The 25,338-nt window shown below is 41.4% G+C and overlaps 5 protein-coding genes across 6 annotated transcripts in view; 4 read left to right on the top strand and 1 right to left on the bottom strand.

Annotated features, from left to right (window-relative positions):
* The window catches only part of LOC108604045 (sodium-coupled monocarboxylate transporter 1), a 29,333-nt gene extending 17,235 nt beyond the window's left edge, over window positions 1-12,098 (top strand). For both annotated transcript variants that reach the window (XM_017993306.1, XM_017993307.1), the window contains 9 exons: window positions 3,524-3,773; window positions 3,833-3,980; window positions 9,417-9,591; window positions 9,647-9,782; window positions 10,244-10,403; window positions 10,461-10,679; window positions 10,738-11,116; window positions 11,171-11,304; window positions 11,363-12,098. In XM_017993306.1, the coding sequence (XP_017848795.1) occupies window positions 3,563-3,773; window positions 3,833-3,980; window positions 9,417-9,591; window positions 9,647-9,782; window positions 10,244-10,403; window positions 10,461-10,679; window positions 10,738-11,116; window positions 11,171-11,304; window positions 11,363-11,834 (2,034 nt within the window). In that variant the 5' untranslated portion in view covers window positions 3,524-3,562 and the 3' untranslated portion in view covers window positions 11,835-12,098. The remainder of the gene's footprint in view (window positions 1-3,523; window positions 3,774-3,832; window positions 3,981-9,416; window positions 9,592-9,646; window positions 9,783-10,243; window positions 10,404-10,460; window positions 10,680-10,737; window positions 11,117-11,170; window positions 11,305-11,362) is intronic.
* Window positions 12,099-12,255: 157 nt separating this feature from the next.
* LOC108604047 (pyrroline-5-carboxylate reductase 1, mitochondrial) lies at window positions 12,256-13,302 on the top strand. Its single transcript, XM_017993309.1, has 2 exons — window positions 12,256-13,105; window positions 13,164-13,302. Exons 1-2 carry the CDS (start codon window positions 12,333-12,335, stop codon window positions 13,225-13,227), a joined length of 837 nt encoding a protein of 278 aa, XP_017848798.1. The 5' UTR covers window positions 12,256-12,332; the 3' UTR covers window positions 13,228-13,302.
* LOC108604046 (pre-mRNA-splicing factor 18) lies at window positions 13,261-14,414 on the bottom strand. The gene has a single exon (XM_017993308.1). It carries the CDS (start codon window positions 14,360-14,362, stop codon window positions 13,346-13,348), a length of 1,017 nt encoding a protein of 338 aa, XP_017848797.1. The 5' UTR covers window positions 14,363-14,414; the 3' UTR covers window positions 13,261-13,345.
* An 82-nt stretch (window positions 14,415-14,496) lies between these two features.
* On the top strand, window positions 14,497-15,883 carry LOC108602208 (coiled-coil domain-containing protein 124). Its single transcript, XM_017990255.1, has 2 exons — window positions 14,497-15,019; window positions 15,080-15,883. The coding sequence occupies exons 1-2, from the start codon at window positions 14,562-14,564 to the stop codon at window positions 15,264-15,266; spliced, it is 645 nt and encodes a 214-aa protein (XP_017845744.1). The 5' UTR covers window positions 14,497-14,561; the 3' UTR covers window positions 15,267-15,883.
* Window positions 15,884-19,819: 3,936 nt separating this feature from the next.
* Window positions 19,820-23,786, top strand: LOC108601348 (protein PRRC2C). The gene is made up of 2 exons (XM_017989245.1): window positions 19,820-21,835; window positions 21,895-23,786. The coding sequence occupies exons 1-2, from the start codon at window positions 19,820-19,822 to the stop codon at window positions 23,731-23,733; spliced, it is 3,855 nt and encodes a 1,284-aa protein (XP_017844734.1). The 3' UTR covers window positions 23,734-23,786.
* The last annotated feature ends 1,552 nt before the right edge of the window (window positions 23,787-25,338 follow it).

Consider the following 25,338-nt stretch of genomic DNA (forward strand, 5'->3'; position numbering starts at 1 on the left):
GCGCTGCTGCACACACTTTAATTAGCCAGCCGCATGCACTTTGCAACAGATTTCGCTGCTGAAAACTTTTACGCATGCTAATGAAACGCATACAGAGAAGCCAACTTTGTTGCCATTAAGCGAGGCACTTAAAACGCTTTTTGGCAGCTAATTACGCAGCAGCATTTGTTAACAATGAATTCATATATAAGCTTTCAATTAGTGTCATAAATGCTGTAGTCTGGCTTGGTTAGCCATCGATTGGGGCCACACCCATGAAGCCCGAAAGCTAACAAGACAATTACCATAATTACCCAGTGTAAAGTCATAAAATTTGATCAGGCAGCAGTGCATGGCAAGTCGCCACACCTTGCAACACACACACACAGACAAAAGAAATGCAAAATCATGCATTAAACATGCAACTGCTGCCACTGCCACTTTGTGTGTGTGTCTGTGCAAAGGATAAGGTAGTTACTGTTTTATTTTTTTTGTTTTTCATACGTTTTGCGTCATGGCTGGCACTTTAAGCCAACGTGAAACGGCAACTTTTGCTGTCCTTTGGCCTGCTTGGACGCTGGCCAACGCTGAGGCGTGGTATGCAATGCAATGCTGCACTTTGGCTAAATTACATTTTCAATTTGTCAGTGGGCTATGCGCAGAGCACAGCACAGCGCAAAGAAAATAAAAACCACGCCGCACAAAAAGTTTACAATAGCAACAAATCGTAGTAGTCTACGAAGCAGCTTGTCTTGGGGCGTGGCTGAGCGCCACGCTTCAATGCTAAATTAAGTAGCAACTTGGCAAATGTATTTTTGATACTTTCATTGCGCTGAGCTGCTGAACGCTGCGTATGCGTGATATATTTTTTGTGTGTGTAAATCTCATTGTTTTGGCTGGCTGTGCGCATCTTGAATATTTTATGAGTAGCATAAATTTATGTTTATGCGTTTTTGTGCTTAGCGCGTTGCTTTTTAATAATCCTGGCCATTGTGGCTGTCAGTTGCAGGCAGCACAATGGCCACCATGCCAAGATTCACGGCATCTCCGCCAAGCTGCTTTATAATTTATGATGCTTGGCATCGACGACATCACACACATGTCGCCTCCGTTGAGCAGCGTATAATTTCTCAAGCTGTGCCAAAAGTGCATGAATATTAACTGCAAGTATCAAGCGCTGGGCTAGGCAGGGCGGGGCGCCACTGAAGTCAAGTGTGTTCGCTAAAGATTCTTGCCTGCGGCTGCAACACGCCTGCTTGACATGCGGAAACTTTCAAGTGGCGACAGCAAGAGCAGCAGCATCATCTTCAGTAAAGACGCCCTGCTTACTTATGCATACATGTGGCTTAGTTTTTGGCAACATTTTGCATACTTGATGAAAATATGCGCAAATTGTCGCCGCTATCGAAAATTGTTCAACTCACTTTGCCACACACACACACACAGAGACTCACACACACACCATGACATGGCGTACTCAAATTGCCGTATAAAGGCAGCAGGTAGTGGGTCCAGCTTTGGCTTTGCGGATAATTTGCTTAAGCTCAGCAAGCATAAAATAACATTTTGCGCACAGGTTAACACACACAATAGCCACAACGAACTCTGACCCTCGTTGTGTGTGTATGGCAACTGCTTAGCACATGGTAAAGAATGCAAAAAAATTACAAAAGTGCAAGCAGTCAGCTGTCAGCTCTGGGTCAGCTGGGCGGCTTAAATGCGAGTTCAACTAAACAAAAAAACATGACTAATAGCTTGGTGCAGGCAAAGACAAAACAAAAGCCAGACAGTGTGTCAGATAAAAGCTTAAAGGTTGCCAAGTGACAGCAACACCCGCACTAGCTTAAATCTTGTCAATTAGTTGTAACATTTTAGCTTTGATGAGCGTTTGAGTCAGTATTAAATTCAAGTTGAAGGCTAATGGGTCGCATGAGTAATTTCGATTACATGCAAAAAATTGTGGCTTGCACTATAAAATTGCAATTTTCTGCACTGCTCACAGAGCTTGTGAGCTCTCAACATTTTGATTGCAACAGCTCAACAGTTGGATTTGTGCTAACTACAAGCTACAAGCATAAACACACAAAGTTGCAACACCCAAAGCGCACATAAGCAGCTCGCTCTCTAGCACTAGAGTCAACTTGTCGCTGCAGCTACAAAAGCACACTGAGCGCAAGCAGTTACCTATAAGTAATTAAATTTAAATACTACTAAATTTAGATACTAATCAATTCAATTTATTATAGAGCATGCAGCTAAAACTATTATCGAGATTAGTTCAGAGTATGAAATGTAGTTCACAATAATTTTGTTAATCTTAAGCTTGTGGTTCAGTTTGGGATCATTAACACTTCATGACAGCAATTATTGTCTGAGGACTTATATTAAACAGAATATGTAAATAGGTCAAAATGTAAAGCGTATACGTAATATACATATTGCTTACCGTTTTCTATCAATAAGAAACTTTGGAATATCTTATTCTTTTTCGCTTAAATTAAAATGAAAATTAGTTGGTAGTATAAACTTATTGCTTCTTACTTGATCAAAAATCTTGCGTCTCTTGAAAATTTTACTGCTTTAAACTTGTGTTAAAACCTACTTACAGTTTGGGTTAAATTTGTTTCTTTCTTTAAATTTAATCACATTTTTTGCCAAAATATCGAGATTTCTAATATTTCCAAATTTTAATGTAGCTTCGTTGCATCTTATATGTCTAACAAGGCATGAAACTTTAATATCGGACGCCATTTGGCTAAGTTTCAGCTTTTCAAAGCTTGAAATTCACCCCATATTCTAAATGTTTAATTTTTATGCTATCTGCAGACGCGAACTGACCTTACTTTCTCTCTCAAACATAAATATAAACTAGAACATCGTTATCTTATCTTAAATGTGTTTGCTTATAGATAATAAGAGAGCGACAAGCAGCAAGTTAAGTTTGATAAATGAGAGAAATGCATGCAGAAATTTCGAAATATTTTTTCAAGTGCATGTTGCGTGTTTATATATATGTACAGATATCTTAAAAGTTAGCGGGCGTCTGCCTGGACTGCATACAAATGTCAGCAGTGCGAGCAAAGGACACAGTCCATAAATTTTGTAGTGCGCTGCACTTTGCTTTGTTTTAACTCATTTGCTTTGGCGCCAGCACACGAAGTGTGTGTGTGTGTGTGTTACGCTCTCTGCCTATGCAGAGGTTAAGGCGATTGGGTGGCAACCGCAGCAGGAGCAGCAGCAGCAACAGCAGCTTGCAATCGCCTGCGGATATGCAACAATGTAGTGAAAGTTTCAACGTCGCCGGTGTTGGCATTATGTGCAACGGGCGTGACTAATATGCACATGTTCAACTGTGCTAGAAAACGTTTTGACAACAGCAGCGACAACAACAGCAACATCTAAAGCCAAACGCTTGCTGCTACTTTTTAGCAGCAGCTAGCCAAGCCAAGTGTAAACCGCCGCTGGTATTTTGGCCATTGAAAAGTTGTTTTGACCAACTTGCTATTTGATTTTTACATTCTGCTTTTTTTGACTATCTTTGCAGCAACAACCAGAACGAGAACGCGCACGAGACGACAACAACATGGCCAAGGATTTGAGCACTTTGGGCTGGGATTATTTTATGTTCGCGGCATTTATAGCACTCACCGTGCTGGGACCACTTTGGAAGCGAATCTTTGGCAAGACGAAACAACGCAGCAAGGCCGATTATGTCTTTGCCACCGGCGGTGTTTCCATTATAGCCGTTATGATATCCATCGCACGTGGCACGCTTGGCGTACGCTCCGTGCTGGGTAAGTGCAACTGCCGCCATAACTTTGTTAGATTTGTGCTCACCTTTCAGTTTCCGCAGGCTATCCCAGTGAGCTATATTATCGCGGCTCAGCCATGTGGGAGATTATCTATGGCATGATGAGCGCCTATCCCATAGTCTGCTTTATGTTTGTGCCCGTCTACTTCAATCTGGGCATCACCTCTGTCTATCAGTACATCGACTTGAGGTGAGTGAGCTGCCGTCATTTAATTAACACAACAAACATTTTAATTTAACAAATGTGCGTGTCTCACATTGCTTCATTAAATGGGCCAAGCTAAATAAATTTAAATGACATTTACGCCGAGTGTCCGAGTCTGGACTCGGGGCCAGGCTAATAATCTATACACAATTTGCTGCTGTGCGTGCCCAGCAAATTGTCGCCCATTGGCGAACGCCTGTTGCCTCTTATCAGCGCCCAGCGCCTTAATTGTTTTTTAAGATTGAAATTAGTAAACTAATTTGTTATCAAATGTTTGCAGTTTCGACAACAAAATTCAATTAATTGCCCAAAATATACACTGACAAATGTTGAGCACGCAGCTGTAGGCAATGTGCTTGGGCTTGCGCTTGGGCCTGGGCTCTGGGTGGTGGTTGGTGGCTGGACGTGGCGACAGTGAAAACTTGAGCATAATTTGATTCAAATTTAATTGGCATGTGCTGCAGGCCAGTGTCGAAGCAAATATGTTTGTTATGTCTGTAAACAACTGTGTATTAGATTAAGAAATCATTTAAATGAAAAACGCACAAGCTGCAAATGATTGAAAATTGAAAATTGTGTTTTAAACAGCACAAATTCAATTATTTATGCAAGCAGCAGGCAATTACTGAAGGCTAAGATGAAAATTATAAAGCATTTTTTGCAGCTGTTCTCAGTTTAGATATAGACACACAAGTTGGGGTTAGCAGTCTTGAACAATTTGAACTATAAAACCAAAGATAATTTGTCAACAAAATGCTGAGCAACGCGCTGTTACTTTAGCTAATTATAATAACGTATACGCCACAGTTGTCGTTGTCGCCGCTTTGACTTTGTCGCATCACATTAATCCTGCCTGCTGTCAGACAGTCACACCAACAAACTCACACAGCACATGCTAAACTTTATGTACGATTTAGTTTTATGACAAGCAAATCGCATTCAATACACCCTAGTCATGCCATAAAAGGGTTTTTGACGACACAAGATGTTGCCCGAACAGCCAACAAAAAGTTGAGCTAAAAAAAAAAAGAAAATAACAAGTTGTAACAAATTTTGTTGCCTCATTGTCGCTTGTCAGCACAACTGGCGCGCTGCGCGACATGTTTATGCATACAACTTCATCAAAAATCGGGCCTAAGCCCCAGACAGATACAGCGAAAGAGACAAAGACAAAGCGTATAAGGCATTGCCATAGGCCGATAAGTGAATATGCTACAAATTGGCAACAGGCTGCTTTTGTCAGCGATGAAAACAAAGCAGGCAGTGCGTAAGACAAAGCAATTGACGAAAGCAAGGCAGACAAAGAAAAAAGAAAGTATATTATAGAATGAACTGCGCAGCTAAGAGTTACTCTGTAAATTTAATTTTAATGCAAGCGTAATAGACTTGACATGCTTGGCTTGTTGTTAGCGTATTAAAGTCTCACACACACACACACGCACACGCTTGTGTCGCTGCTGTTGACAAATTGTTTGACAATTCGTTTGTGTCATAATGTTTATAAATAGCGCGTCAGTCAGGCAGCCAAGCTAACCCAGCAGCAACTGCTGAAAAACATGCTTACCCAAGTAAGCTGTTTGACAGTTTTTAAAGCAAACTTTTTGTTTAACAAACACACAGTCCAGCTGCCCCACTTTAATTACATATAAAACAAGTCGTCCGAGTGTAGCTACAGTACTGTGGTCTGTATGCTGCTGGGAGCTGTCACTTCAACGCACACATACAGATACGTACGCATACAGCCGCACACTTGGCTTCCCACTTGACTGACTTGTCAGCAGGCTGTCGCAAGCGACGTCTGCCACTCAGCACATGACCTTTTGCCTACATTGTCTTGACGCTCAAGTACTATTTGGCTTGGCACAGATTTCTTTTTCGGGCTAACAAGTTCATTGGTCAACTTGTGAGGCGTTATCATGTGGCGCTCTCTCCCACATGAGTGGGAGTTCAGAGTTCGAGTGCAGGCGGCGACGGCGATGGCGACAATTATTGCACACAACTAAATAAATTGATTGCCTGTGTTAGTTGGCACGCCCTTTGCCACACTTTTGGACACTTGTTCGCACTTAGTGGCACAAAAGTGCGCTTGCTTGTGCATTTGAATTTCGTTAGAATATTAACGAGTACAAGCGCTGCTGCCCCAAAGTGCTTGCCACATGTCAAAAGTGCTAAAGCAAAAAATATGTGGAACAAAAACACAGGCAGCGCATGTACGCATAAATAAAGACGCTGCTATGCATGTGTGTGTGTGTGTGTGTGTTTGCGACAGCGGCAACTAAGTGACAAAATCATTTGCAATTCAAAGACAACAAAAAGTTGTTTTATTTTTTTGCTTAGCAACAACAAACGCAACGCAACGCCCTTTCACATTGGCAGCACTCACACGCAATTCAAACAGCGAGTGTGAGCGAACATTTGCCTGATTATGTTTATTTATGCGCAGCGCCTAATGCAATCAAACAGGCGGGGCAAATGGGCGGTCCCTCAGTCTAAATTGATTATAAAATTAGCTGCAAAAACCGCATTGAACGCCCATTAGAGGCCATTATATAGATCAAGCGCATATTAAATTTGGCCCTACTAATTTATGCCTTTGTCCATAAGCAAACTGGCTTAGCGCCCCAGCCCCACTTTGATTAATGATGTGCAGCAGGTCTTAACTGACGCTCTCTGTGTTGCACTCCACACTGCGCCACAAGACGTCACAGCAAGTCACTTGGCTTGTGGGTGTTTGAGTGTGCGGGCGCTTGTGCGTGTCCGTGTCCCTGTCCGAGTCCTTGCCCGTGTCCAATGCCATTGACGTTGCTTGGCCGCAGTACATGCCATTGGCAATTATTGCATACTTGCGGCACTTACATTTAATTTAAAGTTATTAAGCGACAATCGCGTTGCCTGCTGCTGCCGTTTTAATAGACACAGCAATGCAATTTAAGATTTAATGACATTTACTACAGCTCAAGCGAAAGAAATGGCAGAGAGCAAGAGCGAGAATGCGGCGCAAATCAATTAAAGTATAACAAAAGCCGCCCACAGAGCGTTCAATCAACTGATATGCAGGCGCTTGGTTTGGTTGTGCGGTCAGGCAATGACAGCAACAGTCCTAAGGACATCACTCAAATAGAGCTTAGTGCAGAGAGGGAGAGAGAGAGAGTAAGAGTAAGAGAGAGATAGAGAGAGGTGTAAGCAGAGCACTTATTGTGATGAACACAATGTTAACAGGCTAAGTGAAAAACAATTGCGACAAGCCGAGCGAAAATTTATAGCAGACCCGACCGCAAATGCTCTGCTGCAAATATTTATATCGAATTCTCTAATATTACTTTTGACTTTCTGTGTGTGTGCAGCTGCAACTGTGAACAGCTCTCAATCAATTCATGTTTTGTGTAAACTTTTGAAAGGGTATAGACAACAATGAAAACAAACTAAAGCCCAGCAACAATAAATCCCATAAATCATATTAAATTGACATATCAAGCTAAGTAGAGCAGAGGTAGAGAGTAAGCAGAAGAAAAAAAAACTTTAGTTTGCCTCAATTTGGCACACACAGCAGCAATGTTTACAATATGTTATATGCCTGTCTGCTCTAGCAGCAATTTCTTTATCAATTTAGCTACAACATGTTGATAATGATGTTGCCGAGCATGATGAACATGATGAACGTCATGTGCCAATGCCTAAATAAACGCTCAGCTATTTTCTCTATATACAATTGTGCACTATATAGAGCAGCCGGTTCGTTTCAGTTCGGTTCGGTTCGATTTGCACGCCTGATAGACAACCACTTAGTGGCATTGTGCCTTGGTAACCTCAATCTCATCATTAGCACAGACAGATTTCCTGCAGCTCGATTGCTTTTGCATTAATGGCATTTTAATAAAGCCAGCCCAGCAGCGATTGGCAGGCATTTTTATTTTTTTTATTTATGACAAACAGCACACACTATTTACATGCTGTTGCGCTATAACTAGCGTTGTCATAATTAAAATATAACACATGCGATATGTTGTACACATTTAAGCCGCTTAAAAACACACAGACACACACAAACAAAAACACAAAGCCAAGCATTTTCAGCAGGCTTAATGCTTTAAACAAATAGACCCGGTCAGCTATAGATTGATGCCAAGCCAACAGGCTGGCTACACAAAGAAAGGTATAAAAATGCGCCATTATATATATTTTGTATTCATTAATGCCACAATCAAGTGGACTTAGGCTCAGCTGCGTCCTGCTCTCGTCCTGTATCTGTTTTGCATATTGCATGCAAAACACCTTTAACAAGCGTTGCCAAGAGCGATGTCCAATTATGCATAATGCTTAAGCAGCAGCAACATTATTAACATGTAGATAAGCCAAGATTTGACAATAAATACAAGCAGACAAGCAAACCAAAGCAGGCTGGTTGTCTGTGTGTGTGTGTGTGTGTTTGGTTGTTTGCCAATGGCTATTTATCATTTAGTGTGTGCCATCAATAAGAGCAACACACGCGTAACCAAGCGTAGATTATGCAGGCAGCTTAGCTCATTTATGCAGACCGCAACAACAAGAGTTGAGAGGCCGTTGACAGCCACGAGCTAATGCATCAACACAAGCGCTCTAAAGTATGCTATAGTTTGTCAATCAATGCACTTCAATTGATTAAATTATTATTAGGCTATGTTTGAGACAATTACTCAATGATTGCGATTAAAAATATATATGTTAGATTAGTTTTAATTATTTTGTATTATTATTGTTACAACAGTTGTAAAGTCGAGTGACTGGCATCAGCTGGCATAATATTATAGCAATATTCATTAGATATTTGAGCTTGCAGTCGATTAAAATTTATTTAATTTTTATTTGTAACTCTAGTCAGACTTGCCTTTACATTCAGTTGAGCGCACCCTTCAAGACATCATTAGCCTCATGCTTACCGCCATTGCCATTTGCCGCTGCCCTTTCGCACATTTTGCATCAAATTAACACACATACGCGGCTTTTATAACCACCTTGTCAGCACACATCACATCACAAGAGGGCAAACCTCATAAAAGAAAGAAAACCTGACACAACTATAAAAACAATCAAAGCGTCTTGTGTACTTCAGCAGTTGCTTATTATTTTTGTGCTTTTTTTTCGCCTGTCGTAAATTTGTTGTTGGCACGACTCGAGCAACTTGAGCTGCAACTGCCACGCCCACACAGCGCACACATTTTACAGCTGCAGTAAATCATAAGCAAAAGTGTGCGCGCATAAAAAAGGGCAAAAGCCCATTAAAACTTTAATAAACACGGCTAATAAAAGTAAATAAATGCAGGGGCCGCTTAATTAACAGCGTAAATCGAGCTAGCAAACAGCAAGCAGCAAACAAAAGCAAAAACAACAAACACACACAGAAGAACAACGTTCAGTACTTAACTGTTTTAACTCTTTTTACAGATTCAAGAGCCGCACGGTGCGCTGCTTGGCCTCGGCTACATATATTGTGCGTCAAATTTGTAATCTGGGCATAACGGTATACACGCCCAGCGTGGCGCTATCAGCGGTCATTGGCATACCCTATTGGGCCTCCATAGTAGGCATGTCCATCATATGCATATTCTTTAGCGTCATGGTAAGCAAAAGCCGCAAAGTGATGAATAAATTACGAGTTGAATTTACATTTGTAGGGTGGACTAAAGGCAGCAATTAATGCGGATGTGATACAAACGTTAACCATACTGGTGGTCACTGTAGCTGTCTGCATACAGGGCACGATTTCTAGCGGTGGACCCAAGCGTGTTTATCAGCTGAACAAGGACAATGGTAAGGCAATCAGTCTGCCTGGCATTAGCAGCGATTGATCAAGTCGGCTTATTAACAAGCAGCGTTGTCACTACTTACATGGGCTATGGGCTATGTCTATGTGCGTCAGTTTCATATTTATGCTGACGAATGATGACTATTAAAATTGTATACATTTTACGCTTGCTCTTGTTGTTGTTGTTGCTGTTGCTGCGGCTCATTATGCACATAAATGATGATGATAAAAATGGCATAAAACAGCAGCCAACAAACAGAAACAACAACAGGAAGAACAACAACAACAAGTTGTGTTTTATAAAGCGCAGCGCATGCGGCTGCCTGATGACAGTAATAAATGTCTGATGGCTGCTGTTCGTTTGTCACTTGAGTTTCGAGTTGCTGTTGCTGTTGCCTTTGTTGTTTTTCCCTGCCACATATCCTGCAACTGCAGTATTACTTACACTTTAACTCTTTATAACTAGGTCGCTTAAGCTTTTGGAACTTTACTGGCGACATGACCGTGCGCGTGGACACCACCTCTGCCTGGCTGGGACAATTGTTTATGTCGCTTTCACAAATTGGCTGCCAGCAAAACTTTATGCAGCGCTATGTGAGCTTAAAGTCGCTCAAGGAAGTGCGACGGTAATTTTACCATGTAATGGCTACAAATATGTATTTAATAAATTAAATTATTTTCAGTGTTATGTTGAGCAATGTACCCATTGTATTTCTATTCTTTGCGCTTTCCTGGCTGTCCGGCATGGTTATTTACTCTACGTATATTAGCTGTGATCCTTATGCCGAGGGCTATATAAAGAAACCAGATGAAATTTTGCCTTTCTTTGTGGAGGATCAATTAGGCTTCCTGCCTGGTTTTGTGGGCATCTTTATGGCTACGCTTTTTAACGGCGCTCTGTGGTAAGTTAACTAGCTTAACTTGCTTAAAAATTTGATTCTAACTCACTTTAAACTTTAGCATGATGGTCTCAAATCTCAACTCGTTGGCCACTGTTTGCTGGGAGGACTTTGTCTCACAGCTGCCCAGATTCAAGGGACTGAGCGACAAGCAGCAGTTGAAAATTTTAAAAGTAGTCACCGTTATTTGCGCTTTGATTATTATGTGCGTAGCCTTTGGTGTGGGTTTGTTGTCGGGCGTCATTGAGTCATCGCTGCTGGTGTTCTCAGCCACTTCGGGACCACTGCTGGGCTGCTTTATATTAGCCATGATGGTGCCAGTAGCCAATTGGAAGGGCACATCCGCTGGCATGGTTACAGCTTGCGCTTTTGTACTCTGGATCATTGGTGGTAGTTTCACTGTAACCAAGCCCTCAACTATGCTGCCCACCTCAACAGAAGTAAGGCTAAGCCTTTTAGTAAATTTAGCAAACTAACTATTATTTTCCTTCTAGGGCTGTTCCAACTATACATTTTCGCAATCAATCAATAAGCCGGCCACTGAACTACCTTGGTTGCTAACTCACACACCTGTCGATGGCTACAATCAAACATTTGTAGATCCCACACCCACATTTGCTCAAGATCGGTAAGCTGCCGCTTTAATACATTGAGTCATCTCATATTTCTATCATTTTTACTTACAGCACCGCCTTGGAGACCTTTTACTCTGTTAGCTTTATGTACTACAGTTTGATAGGCACTGCACTGACTGTACTCATTGGCACACTCATCAGCTGCCTGACCCAACACGCCGACGATGAATACGATGCTAAGCTGCTGCATCCGCTAATCTTTCGCGCCTACGAACGTCTGAATGTGCCTAAGCCCTACTATATTAAACACGAGGAGGAGTCGGGTCTTAATAGACGCAGCAGCAGCAACTCTTCAGCAGCAACAGCCGGCAAGGAGGAAAAGATTAATCATGCTTTTGATGCCACAAGTCTGCACAATGAATCAGACAAGAACAATCCCATATCTGTAATCTTTACCAGCGGTGGCAATAACACTGCTGAGCCACGTAGTTCCATTTGTGATGCTGGAAAAATGCAGCTGGATACAGTGCCCTGTGGTGAGACAGGCATCTATCGACACTTAGGCCACAAATCAACGTTCTGATGCGTACTCAGGTCCCGCCGCAATTACTTATATTCGTATTTGTAAAACGTAGTCTATAGATACGTAAGCTAAGCCATAGACTAGTTGAATGAGATGAAAAGTTGAGAGTAGCCGTACACACTCTGTGTATCTGAAAGTCGATAAAGATGCTGTGATTATTCTACAAGTATATACAAATTTATATGCCTGTAGCAATATTATTGAAAGATATTCACGCAATTATAGAAAACAAGAAACAAATTTTTATTAATATGTACTTATCTATATGTAAGCAAAAGCATGAAAAGAATTTTTAGTTTTACTTTAAAATGTGCAATAAATTTTTCAAGAAAACTCTGAAACGAACAAATTCAAATGTTTCGTTAAGTTTTAACGCCGCAGTCAGCTGTTAATTGGCAAATGATTATTGCCGTAGTCTGGTCACACTGTTTGATAAGAGAAACAATATTGCAGTAAGAATCTCAATTAATAATTTACTTACTGCCTATAGTTGCAATTATGTCAAAGCTTGATGAAAAAATTGGTTTTATTGGCGGCGGTAATATGGCATTTGCCATAGGTTCGGGCCTTATACGCTGTGGTATAGTAAAGCCACTGCAGGTAATGGTATCCGGACCACATATTGAAAATCTGGCACGTTGGCGCGACATTGGCGTCGCCACAACAGATGATAACAACGAAGTGCTCGAGTTGGCGAATATTGTCTTCATCTGCGTAAAGCCACATATACTGGGTGACTGCGTAGCACAGCTTAAATGCAAGCATGTGCCTTCGGCTAAAGATGCAAAGAAGCTGTTCGTCTCAGTCCTGGCAGGCACTACGTTGGATGATCTAGAGGAGAAATTCAGCTTTATGGAGGAGCCCAAAGTGATACGCACTATGCCGAATACATCAATGCAAGTGGGCGAGGGCTGTACTGTCTACACAGGCAACGAGCGCGTTACGCCACAAGAGCTGGCCAAGGTGCATTTGATTCTAAACAGCTTGGGCTTGGCACAGCAAGTGCCAGAGTCTATGATTAATGCAGCTACAGCTGTAGCTGGCTGCGGTCCTGCATTTGTATATACTATAATTGAGGCTATGGCTGATGGCGGCGTCAAGCAGGGCTTACCCAGAGCAATGGCTTTAAAGTTTGCAGCGCAAACATTACTGGGCGCAGCTAAGACGGTGCTGCTCACCGAGAAGCATCCAGCTGTGTTGAGAGATGAGGTTTGCTCACCCGGTGGAGCTACCATTGTAGGTGTGCATGAGCTGGAGAAGGGCAATCTAAGGTTGGTTATATAAGCTATTCAAGATAAGATTGTTTTTCATTTCATTCATCACTTACAGATCTACTCTTATCAATGCAGTGGAAAAATCTTCACAACGTGCAGCTGAGCTGGGCAAAAAATAAATTACAGGAAGATACACACAGCTGTCGGCAGCTCTCTATATAAAAATACAGTTCCATTGAAAATTTATTAAACTTAAAAGCTTATTGTTGATATTATATAATCTTAAAATATATATGTTTATTCGCGATCCTTCTTGCTTACGTACTCTACGCACTTGGAAGGATCTGTTGGAAAGTACTCCTGACATTTGGTCATTAAACGCTTTAATCCTTGTATATATTTTCTTTGTGTTTCATCGTTCATTACGTGCGCCACGTTCTTGGAGAAAATCTTTTCTCTGCCTGTACGTGCGTGAATGCCCACCATAGTCACACCTATAGGCCACGGCGCATTGCCTATAGCCATTTCCAGATACGCATCGCTGGCATGTATATAATTTCGATTCAATAGGTGCTTACATATATCTCTCAGGCTGTCCAGAATATCCTCGGGCAGTGTATGATGCTTCAGCTTGCGAAACAACGGCTTCACATACTCCTTGGTCTGTGTGTAGATGACGCGCGTCATTTTTACCTTTGTTGATAGCTTCTCATGCTTTGTGTAGTTGGCAATCTGATCATTCCAGAGCTTTAGTAGAAAGCTAAGCAGCGTCATTATAACGTCCATGTCATAGTCTTTGTTTTTGCCCATTTTCTGAGCCATAACTTGTATGCTCTCCCAGCTAATGGACTCGTCCAGCTCTGCAAAGTCCGATTTCTTATCCTCCTTGGCTGTGGGTGCATTGGCAAACATCTCCTGTAGATATGCTTGATCCACTTGCTCCAATGCTTCCTGGAAATCATTGCGAAAGCCACGGTTTGCCTCGGGTTGTGAAATCTCACAGATGCGCAGTCTATCGAATGCTTCACTCTCAGTTTCACCAAACAGCAAAATAGCTTCTCCACGTTCTCTTAATCGTCGTATAACTTCAGAGCGTTGCAGTTGCTTCTGTCCATCAGCCACAAAGCTATAGGCGCCTTCTGCTTCCTGCGGCTTCACTGCCTCCGGTTGCTTGTTGCCCAATTTTTGTAGCACTTCGTCTGTGTCCTTTGCGTTGAGCTCGCCGCGTCGAAAATACTTTTTGTTTTCGTCCACCAGCTGCTTCTCTTCAAGCAACTTGCGTTTTCGCGCAATTTCTGCTTTTAATATATCCATTTTTACAATTAATATTAATACTCGATGTAAACACAAACATTTGTCGTTTGCAAGCAGCTGTTAAGTATGACCGTATGTCCCAAGCCAAAATATACCAAACATATACACAGGTCTATATATCGATAGCTGATTCGATAGTTTTGCAGCTCCTCGCTATTGCACATCTGGTGAAAAACAAAAATAATTGCAATTTGCAAATATGCCAAAGAAAATGGGAGTAAACTCGAAGGCCGTTGAGGCACGAGAGCGCAAAGATGCCACCAAGAAGGCCAATCAGGAGCGCGCGATCAAGGAGAAGGAAGACAAGCTATGGCAAGACAATGACAAAAGTTTGGCCAAAAAGCAGCAGCGCAAGGAGGAGGCAGACAAAAAGGCTGAAGAAACCGCTCGCCGTAAGGCAGAAGCCAAAGCTCTGCTGGAGCAGGAAACCAGCTCAATAACAACGCAGCGTAAACAGCCGTTGGCTAAAATCAACCGACAGGAGATACTCAAAGAGTTGGAAAAGAAGCAGCGTGTCATCGATGCTATCAATGAGGCCAATAAGCCAGCCGCCAGTCGTGTCGTGGTACAACAAGATGTTATTGAGGAAAACTTGAACCGTTCGCTGGCTGGCAGCAGCATTGCCACGAATGTAGATGAGGCGCTGGCCGTGCTAAGGTGAGTGTTGTCACATTTAATAACTAACTTTAAATAATTGTATATATTTTTGTTTTGCAGCGTCAATGAAAACGAAGATGACAAGCATCCTGAAAAGCGTATGCGTGCTGCCTACAAAACCTTTGAAGCCAACAATCTGCCACGAATTAAGGCTGAAAATCCTACCCTGCGTATGTCCCAATGGAAACAGCTCTTGATGAAGGAGTGGAACAAGTCGCCAGACAATCCTTTCAATCAGGCGCGTTAAAAGTCTGAGGCAGCATCACATTACTTATAATGAATTTAATTCAGCTTAAAAAAGATTGATAACCACTTTAATTATGTGCAACTTGGCTTGCCTGCTGAATGCCCAAAATTATTTTGTTTACTGTCTACACATAAAAAAATTTAAGTACGTTAATTACATACAAATGTGTTACATTTGCACTTTGCAAGTTATATCATTCAAGTCCGAGTATTGTGCGGAATAATGGGAGTTGCTTCCGCTTTCACTGTTTGTCAAAGGTGTAAACTCGCTATGAGAAACTTTTACCCAAATTACTTTGCAGTCACATTTGATGTTGTTATTAAAACTAGTACTGGCAGTTAAAATTGGTACAACAAAAAGTTAAATCACAGCCATTCACAATGTAAGCAATAGATGAAAAACATGATTATAGTTTGATTCCACCGAAAAGGTTAACAGCAATGTTAACAACAGCACAGTTATGTACAATGGTAAACAAAAGAATTTTAACATAAAACTATAATTTTATTTAATATAAATGTTCATATCGTATAACAAGGCGCTAGGCCTAGGACCACATGCTTCTAAAATAGAATTACAGCTGCAACTCAAATAGTAACAAAACATTTTCCTAGTCATGAATATATATATTATTATACAACATAAAAATAAAATATTTATTTTGAAAATATTATCACAACCATTCTTTAGCGCACATGTAATATTTTAGTGAATCAAAACACGTTTGATGACCATTGTACGTTAACAGCGCACGACGACTCATCCATATGAACAGCTGGCAGTGCTTTCTTTTTAATAAAAAAATTTCTTTGGACGCAACGGGCCTTCATGCCACAGTCAGTTCGAGATCGTCGCGGCAGCCTAACAGACGCTTAACAAATCGTGCAACGAGAAATGTGAAACGTAATTTCAGTGAAGAATACAATATTGGTATTGTGTTTGTGCTGTTGTTGTTATAATCGTATGTGTGCGTTAAGTTCAGCAAATAAGAAAAAAAGAAAAGTGTAAGGTGGTAACGACGAGAGAAAGAAGTATTGTAGAAAAAAAGAATTAAATTGAATTTCTTACGGCGGCCCGTCAACGGAAATCACCAACGGTAATTGTATGCTTAACGCTCTCGCTAAAGTAAAGAGTTTTATTTCGTACAAATAGAATAAAAGAATTAAATTACAAATCAGTAGCCAATAAACTGAATGTGTTTGCAATAAAGTAACAAAAAACTTAAACAAGTTGCTGTCCTAAGTCTTTTGTTAGCTGCATGCGTTGAGCAAGTTGCTGTCCTAAGTCATTTTCTTTGACTTGACAAGTGCAACAATTATGGTTTTTTGCAACTCATTTGCGGTTCTAATAACTTTTTTTTTACTGCCACAACTATTGACATAGTAAGATAAATGCAGAAGTAAAGTCGGCCTTAACTTTTTGTCTGCAGTTCATGTTCATTAGCTAACTTTTTGCCTGATTGAGCTTGGCCTAAATAACTAAGGCCTGCCCTCAATGCTCGTAACAGCAGTCTAGATGCTAATTTATTTTGTTAAACGCCAGAAAATTGCTAATTTCACACACATTCGTGTGTGTATGTGTGTTTGTATCTCTTACAAATTCAATAGTTAGCTGGGTATGCAAGTATTTTAATTGTAAGCGCGCTTGCGTGATTTTCTCTTTGTTGGTTTTAATTAGTGATGCAACATGTTTGGGCGCAAAGGAATGAATAATTGGCTATTACATTAACATCATATTACATTGGCATGAAAGTTTAGCAGCTTGTTGGCCCAAAATCAAATAGAACTTCGTTTACGGCGACCCAATTTTGATGAGCGCACGCACGAACGCACTCAAATCAATTGCAATTATTTAAACCAGCCTGCCAGCCGCTTATGTGCCAAAAAGTCAAGTGACCATAAACAAGAAATGCAAGCAAGCCAAGCCGATCAAAAGGAATTTCTGACTGGAAAATAAAAAATAAAAAAAAAAGCTATGCTGAAATGGTGTAAGCATTGCTACAATTGGCAAAAGCCACTATGGCTAAGCGAGCTATGGCGCAGACCTTGTGTGTCTGTATATTCTGCAATGATAGTGTAACATATACACATGTATTTGTGTGTGTCTGTGTGTGTGTGTGTGTGTGTTTGCGTTTGATTGCTGACAAGCTGCACAGCACTTTCATTTTTGTTTAATTCGTTTGCCGCTGCAATCAGCGCGTGCTCTTTTGTCAGTTGCTCACTTACTCCGGTCACTTATTAGACATTTCTCTTGATCTTGCGGTTTTCATTGCATTCCTGTTGCCTGCTGGCATTGGCTTTGGCATCGGCTTTGGCTTTGGCTATTATTATATGCATGCATGTGTGTATATCACAATTTTTCTGCTTTGCTGACCAGTTATGAAAATGAACTTCATACTTGGAATTTCACCAGTTTTCATTTCTTTTTACGATAGTTTATAAATAAATATGCAAGACACGCTTTTTGGCACTTTATTAGGCACTTTTGCTTGTTTTAGTTATTGGGGTTATGCTTTTTAATTTTTATATTTAACTACGCAGCTGTTACTTTCTTTCCGTTTTGCCATATTAACATAAATTATGCCGTTCAATTAAAAAAAAAGCACAGCAGACTTCTAACTACATTTAATAAGGCAGTGACTGCAGCAATTTAAACTTGCAGCTTGTGCAGTCTGCACAGCAGAAATTTCCAAGACGCCGATTACGCACCTTAAAAAGTGAAACTTTTTCTTGTTGTTTGGTCAAAATCTTTTGTTTTCTTTTTTTTTTGCGCGCGCGTGGTTGTCTTTTATTTTAAGAATTGCGTAGACAGTGACAGTGACTAATATTTAAAAATGACACATCTTTGAAAACAAATCTTGATAAGGCCAAGTAAACATTTAAATTTCACTCAAAACAACAACAACAGCAACAAATAAAAGTTGGAAAAGCGTCTTTTGCCAATATGCAGCGTTTTAGCAGCCGGTTTACCATTCAACTTGAATTTGAATGTTTACACACACACAGACACACACACTAAGTTGGTTCAGCCTTTCCACATTCCATTTGCAATGGCGATGACAAAGTCGCGGCATACTGGAGCGCCACTGAAGGCAATCGTTGTTGTTGCTGTTGTTGCTGTTGTTGTTGTTTGTCAATGTACACTTGGTCTTGAACGAGGTCAGCGGTTTTAAAATGTGCGCTCGCTGTGTATATTTTGTGTTTTATTTTGTGAACTTGTTTCAGTTATGATCTGCTGCAGAACAAAATGAAAGTTCACTAAATTAATTGCTCTGATTATGCTCGTTATATTTGGCTACTTTTCTTATACTTTTATGTGCTCTACGGTCAGTAGACTTTATTATTAACTTAGCTGTGGCTGCTGCTGTTGTTGTTAAAGGCGAGGCATATGGTCATTAAGCCATCAGTTATTCTCTCTCTCTTTCTCTCACTCTGTGTGCGTCGCGTCAGAAGTTGAGCGAGAAATTTTTGGCTGCCAAAAGTGAAAGTAGCCAATGCGCTGTTGAAAGATACGTAAGAAAGTGGTAAGCTTGCAACTCCACCTGATAAATCAGCTCACAATGTGATAGTTTAAAGTTGAGACTGCACAGCTGCCTGGGAATTTATATTTAATTTGTGCTTCTTGCTTTTGTTGTTATTGTCGCAATGTCCATAAAATACACGAAATTTCGATTTCATCTCGCAGCAAATTAGCTTATAAACTTTGTGGTTCATTGTGTTGTAATCTGTTCTTAATTTTATTGTATTTTAAACTGTCAAGTCATGTTAGCTGAGTCAGCCTGTAACAAATTTCGCTTTCGCTTGCAATGCTGTAAAATATAAACATAAGTTTTGCCAAGATTAGCCACACAATATTTTTATATATATGAAGATAAATTGGGTCACAGTTTGTAGAGTTCATTAAACTTAGCCCAAAATTTGATTAAAAAATCAACAATCAATCACAACAGTAGCAAGCTACTTTTCCACGTTTAACTATTGGAATTTAATTTAATTAACACTTTCTTCACGTCGCCGACTGTCGACTGCCGACTGCAGTGCATGCCACACTATCGACGGCTTATATTGAATAATAATTATGCATAATTAGCACAATGACCTACATGGCGTATACTTACTAGCTGTAGTTTTCGATCGAAACGATCGAAATATTTAAAGCTATGCATATACATGTATGCTTGACTTTTTTTTCACTTTTTATATATATAGCATAAAATTATACGCAAATATGAAGCTTGCCGTCGCTAACGACTTTATTGACGTTAGAAAAAGAAGCAGCAGAAATATACGCAGAAGAACGAAACAAAATTGCTGGAAAAGCAAACAAGTTTTCTAATGTATGACCCAATTGCCTAGTTAACTAAAACTGTTATGGGCTGTCAATTTGTAGAATTAACAACGCTTCAATGCAAATATATAGCTGATATGGCAGGCAGCATGAAGGTCTGGCCTTGACAATAAAGAACAGCAATAAGCATAGATTAAGCTACTTAACTATAACAAGCCATTACTTATAAATTTACATTTTCTACAGCGCTCAATTTGATGGCCAAAATGAGAGGCAACTACTTGTGCGCTCTGGCGCTGCTTGGCGTCTTAGCCAGCGCACAAGCCCAGCCCAATGCAGCAGATCAAACGCCATCGGCTTTGCTGCCGCTTGAGGCACGCAGCGCAGATCTTTCAGAAGAGGAGGATGTCATCTCCAATAGCTATGTGCTGCCCAATCAAATCTTCAACGATGGCAAGCCTTATTATGCGCGTCAGGATCCCGTATCCGGACAATTGGACTTTACAGCCAAAAAGCCCGCAGGCATAGAGCCGGAATTCAATGAAGTCTTGGATCCCAAAGAGAAAATTGTGCTCAATTCTGGCTCGACGCCAAATATACACGACTTTCTAAATCTGCCTGTCAAATATTCGTCTAACAAATTTGTTTATCCCTTGGTATCGAGTTCGTATGCGAATCTGAAATATCAAGGCAGCAACAATAACTATGTGACCAACAAGAAACCCACTGTGGTGCAAGCACCCATAACGCCAGCGCCAGCAAGCTATCAAAATGCTTACACGCCGCCGCCAACAACAAAACTGGCAGCTGTGACGCCCACAACGGCGCAAAATTATTACAGCAAGCCGACGACGACGACAACAACAACAACCACAACCAGCGCTGCGCCCAAGTCAACAACAACAGCGAGCACAACAACAACAACAACGACGCGTCGTGTGCCACCGCCAACAACTGCGAGCACAACAACAACCACCAGACTGAGCACCACACGCAAGAAGTATATGCCAACTCGCAAAAATTTCTTTAGCAGCACAGCCAAGCCCAGCACAACAATTAGACAGTTGTCGCCCACAAGCAGCACAACGCCCAAGCCCACGCAAAGCAGCAGCAGCAGCAGCACGAGCAGCTTTACCACCCATCATCCCACGCCACAGGCTGCCATTTTCCCCACTGAACCCACAACTAGCGCTAAAATGTATCTAACAACTACAACAAGCAGCAGACCCGCTATACACTTTACGCAGGGTCCAGCGGTCAGCAGCAGCAGCACTTTAGCCACCAAGTTGCCGCAGCTAGACTCTGGTGATATTTATCATGCGCTGGGCAAGAAGAAAACGCAGCAGGAGCAGCAGCAGGAGCAACAGCTGTCGCAGCCTACACCACGACCGCCCATGACGCTCAGCGATATATTCAATAGTCTAGCTGAAGAAGAAGCAGCTGTTGCCAGCAACTACAAGCCCAATCTAAGCTTTGATGCGCAGGGCAATCTTGTGCAGCCCATTTCACCTGGCAAGCCAGCGCCATTTGCCGTGCAGAGCAGTCAAGCCAACAAGCCCGCCTTTGGATCTGAGCAGCAGCTCATTTCAGGCAGTCAGGAGAACTTTAGCAATGAGTATGTGAGCTATCAAGTGCAGCAGCCGAATGTTATGCAATATAGACCAGTGCCTGGGCAAATCAACAATGTAGTCATCTCGCCGGGACAGCAGTCGGCATCGTTTGTCTTGGGCAGTCAACAGCAGGTGGGACATCATGGCAGCGTGCAGCAAGCGCCGCTGCTGCCCAAGGAACCCAATGGCATGCAGTATGGACAGGTTATCAATGAAGACATCAGCAAGATACAGCGACCAACAGCAGCTGGCGAATCCAGCGTTTATAGAGAGCCTGCACCCGAAGCGCCAAGTCCATATCAACAGCTGCCGCTTGTGGGCTCCAGGCCAACCAAAACAGCTGCATCCAAGCCTTCAACAAGCAAACCCAATCTGCCGCTGGCTGCAGCGCAAACTCAACAACAGCTGCCCATAGACAGCAGCCAGGATACTAAGGAGCTGTTAGTGTCCAGCAACATACGCTTTCCATTGAATGATGAGCAGCCTATGAAGTCTGCGCCACCTACAACGCCACATATCAATGGACATGCGCAGCCGCTGAGTCTGCAGCAGCTGCAGCAGTCCAACACTGTAGTGTTTCCCAAGCTAAGCGAGGAGGAGCAGCAGCCACAGCAGTCGGTGCAAATACAGCAGCATGAAGTCGTCAGTCTCAATCAGCATAAGCAGCAATTGGTAAGTCCAGGACTGACATTTTACATCTTCACACTTTAAGCTATTTCATTCCTCTACAGACCTTCCCTGCTGCTCAGCCCAGCGCCAATGAGCGTCAGCCACCTTCGCAGGAAATGGCGCCACCACCACGTTATGCACCACAAGCTGCGCCAGTGCAGCGTCCCAATGCTAATCCCGCTTTCTACAAAGATTTCGATCGCAAGTCGCAGCTGGAGCAACGTTTGCCCAACATCTTGCCACAGTTTCGTCCCAATGCCAAAATATCCAGCGGTCATCCTCAGCAGCATCAAGGCAACATGCGTCTGCCCGCACCAACAATGCAACGTCCTTATAATCCAGCCACACCGCCGCAGTTTGCGCATCGCAGACAAACTTTGTTGCAACAACAGCAGCAGCAGCAACAGCTGCCACAGCGTCGCTATCCTATGCAACCAGATTACATGGCTAACGATGTGCATCGTCGTATTTATCGTCCGGCGGACTCGCGTGCGCCGCATTTGCGTAATCGTCTGTACGCGCGTCAGCCCAATGTGCCGCAGCATGTGCTGGAGCGTCATGCGCCGCTGCCACAGCAACAGCAACAGCCTGACAGCTATAGACCCATGCTGGCTGAAAGTATCGATGATCTGAATGAGGAGGATCTAGTTATAAACGATCCACCACGCGCGCCCAACAATGCGCGTCAGGAAGCTGCCGACAACAAACTGGAAGCTGTGGTAACGCTGCAAATGCTGCAGTCGCAAAAGAAGCCACTCAGCTATGCAGGCGCTGCAGATGACACAGGCGCAGGTGAAATTCAAGTAACCGATGATAATGATCCACAAGCAGCTTTGGCTGGCAAGCAGGACAAGCTGCTCGAACACTATGCAGTGTATCCGCTGAAGAAAACTGACAATCAAAGTGCCAGCAGCGACAGCAAGGAAGTGGATGGTCCTGCAGCAGCTTTGGAATATCAAAACACACCCTTCTCTGTTATACGCGATCAACCTCAAGAGCCCATACTGAAAAACAAAAAGCCGCTAACACAGCAGCAACAATTGAAGTCGCAACAGCAGCCCAAGCAAAAGTTTCCCTATGCTATAGAGAAACCAGATCCCAGCTATACGCAGCTGCATGCTGTGCCTGGCATGCCCATAGCTCCACGCATTATCAACAGCGCCTTCAGCAGCGGCACTGAAGCGCCCATTGCCTTTGCCTACACGCCCACCGAACCGAATACATTGCAACGCGTGGACAACGCTAAGTTGCCAACAAAACCAGCAGCAGCAGCAGCTGCTCCCACATCAGATGATTTTGATTTGCGTGGTCACAACTTTGAGAAAAACTTCCAAGCGCCTTTTGTGCCAAGTGTTAGCTTAGGCGCTGCCGGTCCCAGCGATCCCGCTTTAAGCAACTGGAAAATTGTTTCCAATCAAGCCAACTATGAAAAGAACGCAATTAATCGCGCTGATGTGGACATTGATGAACAAAAGGCAACTGAAGCTAATACAGAAAAGAACTTTGAGCTGGACAGTTTCCAGCCTCAATTGTTGAGCGGCTTTAAGCCCATCTATCCACCAGACTACAAGCAGCTGGAGCAAGCGCCAGCGCCAGCTCAAGACAAGCCACAAGCCTTGGCGCTAACTGCAAGCTCAACAACTGTTGCTGCTGCAACAACAACAACCACAACAGCTACAACAAAAACACCCACCATTCAGTCGAGCACTACTGTAGCCCAAGCTAAACCCACTGGCGCTGAAAAGAAATCAACATTTGAGACAAATTTGGCAGCGCTGCTGTTTGGCGACGATGAGGACTTGGAGAATGGCGCACGTCAAGCGGCTGTGGTTAAACAGGATAAAGTATTAGCTGGCACAATCAATGTAGCGCGCATGGGACCCAGAAGTTTGTTTAGATAAATACAATAAAAAGTCTAGCATGATTTAGTCAGTAAGCCTTACACGAATGCTAGACACTAGCCAATGAATTTAGGACTTTTGCGAGTCTGATTTGAAATCCGCTGTGAACATTTCTTATTGGACTCCCGAATCGCCCACAACGCATATATATCTATATATATATCAGCAGCTGCAAGTCTAACAAATTATGCATTATTGTACAACTTTCTAACTTATAATAAAAATAAATTATTAAATGGTAACAGCTTGTGTGTGTGTTTTTTTATAATGCCCTGTCCCACATTTATTTACAGCAATTTTAGTTTTTTGTGAAAAAGATATGTGTATTTTATTATAAAACTGCGTTATTCATGTTGCAGCTGGAAAACACGGCAAAGTAATTGTCTTTATGTTTAGTTTTCTGTATAATATATATTCTATAACAAGTCAAATTGGCTGATTTACAAAATCTTTTGATTGCATGTTGATGAGATGAAATTAAATACAATGCACAGTAGTTTGGCTTTAGAGAATTTCATTTGTTTTGTTTGTTTTAACAACGTGCAAGGCGATTTGTTATGTTTTATATACATGGACGACTTCAGTTTACTATTTTATTTACAGGTAGAAAATCAATTGACAGCTCACAATTGTCTCTTGCTTTGCTCACTCTTAGAGTAAATAGTGTTTGCAGCTAAGTACCTTAATTATTATAATGAAACTACATATCGTTTGCCAACTTAGACTCAGTCTTTCCCTTGCGCATGCAAATCAGTTGTTATTAATTATTAAAAACAATTTTGTGGGGAAAGCAATTAACTGAAAGCAATAAATAAAAAAATGCAATTAAGTGTTCAATGGGTTTTCAAATAATAAAGCAAACAATATAGTTAGTGTTTTAACATAGACGTTTTACTCGTATATATTGCAATTTGCCTTCATATGTATGTACTTATTTTTAATAATTAATTATGTATGTACTATTTTGTATGTAGATTAGTTTCAACTTAATACTTTATACAGTTTATAGGGGAACAACAATATAAATATATATGTATATATATGTTAAGTATACGTATCATATAGAAAACAGCTAGGCCGCTTTAGGAGTATGCCATTTATTTGGTAAGAAACAAGAAATAAGAATAAATACTTCAAACTCGAATTTAATTTCAATTAACTGCTAGTTTTTGTTTTTCCTTTTTTCATTCAGTTTAACAGGAGGACTAGGAACCGGTACAACATAAAAAGACAAATGTGCCAAAATAAATAGTACAAGCATTTTGTTGTTCCTATATACTTAATGGAGCATAGTTATTGTTAATCTCTCTCTCACTAACTTATGTATTTTGATTTATGTAGTTCATATATTTGCTTAATGGCTAATTAAATATTTTTGGCATATTTTGCACATTATTTATGTTTTTAGAAATAATATTTAAACTTAAATTAGTGTATGTGCTTAAATTTATTGGGTGCAGCAATTGAAAGCCAAAAATAAACTAAGCAAAGAACAAATCAGTTCGCCTAAATGTTCAATGAAATTTTACTATAAAAAAAAATTAGCGAAAAATTGCATAAAACATTATCAGTAAAAAAAAAAAACTGACTTTAGTGTGAAAAAAA

The sequence above is a fragment of the Drosophila busckii genome, chromosome 3R (genome assembly GCF_011750605.1).
Source record: "Drosophila busckii strain San Diego stock center, stock number 13000-0081.31 chromosome 3R, ASM1175060v1, whole genome shotgun sequence".
Taxonomy (NCBI): Eukaryota; Metazoa; Arthropoda; class Insecta; order Diptera; family Drosophilidae; genus Drosophila; species Drosophila busckii.

Coding starts and splice junctions, on each gene's coding strand:
- LOC108604047 (XM_017993309.1), top strand. CDS start 12,333: ATGTCAAAGCTTGATGAAAAAATTGGTTTTATTGGCGGCGGTAATATG. Junction 13,106..13,163: donor CTGGAGAAGGGCAATCTAAG/GTTGGTTATATA, acceptor CATCACTTACAG/ATCTACTCTTATCAATGCAG.
- LOC108601348 (XM_017989245.1), top strand. CDS start 19,820: ATGAGAGGCAACTACTTGTGCGCTCTGGCGCTGCTTGGCGTCTTAGCC. Junction 21,836..21,894: donor ATCAGCATAAGCAGCAATTG/GTAAGTCCAGGA, acceptor ATTCCTCTACAG/ACCTTCCCTGCTGCTCAGCC.
- LOC108602208 (XM_017990255.1), top strand. CDS start 14,562: ATGCCAAAGAAAATGGGAGTAAACTCGAAGGCCGTTGAGGCACGAGAG. Junction 15,020..15,079: donor GAGGCGCTGGCCGTGCTAAG/GTGAGTGTTGTC, acceptor TTTGTTTTGCAG/CGTCAATGAAAACGAAGATG.
- LOC108604046 (XM_017993308.1), bottom strand. CDS start 14,362: ATGGATATATTAAAAGCAGAAATTGCGCGAAAACGCAAGTTGCTTGAA.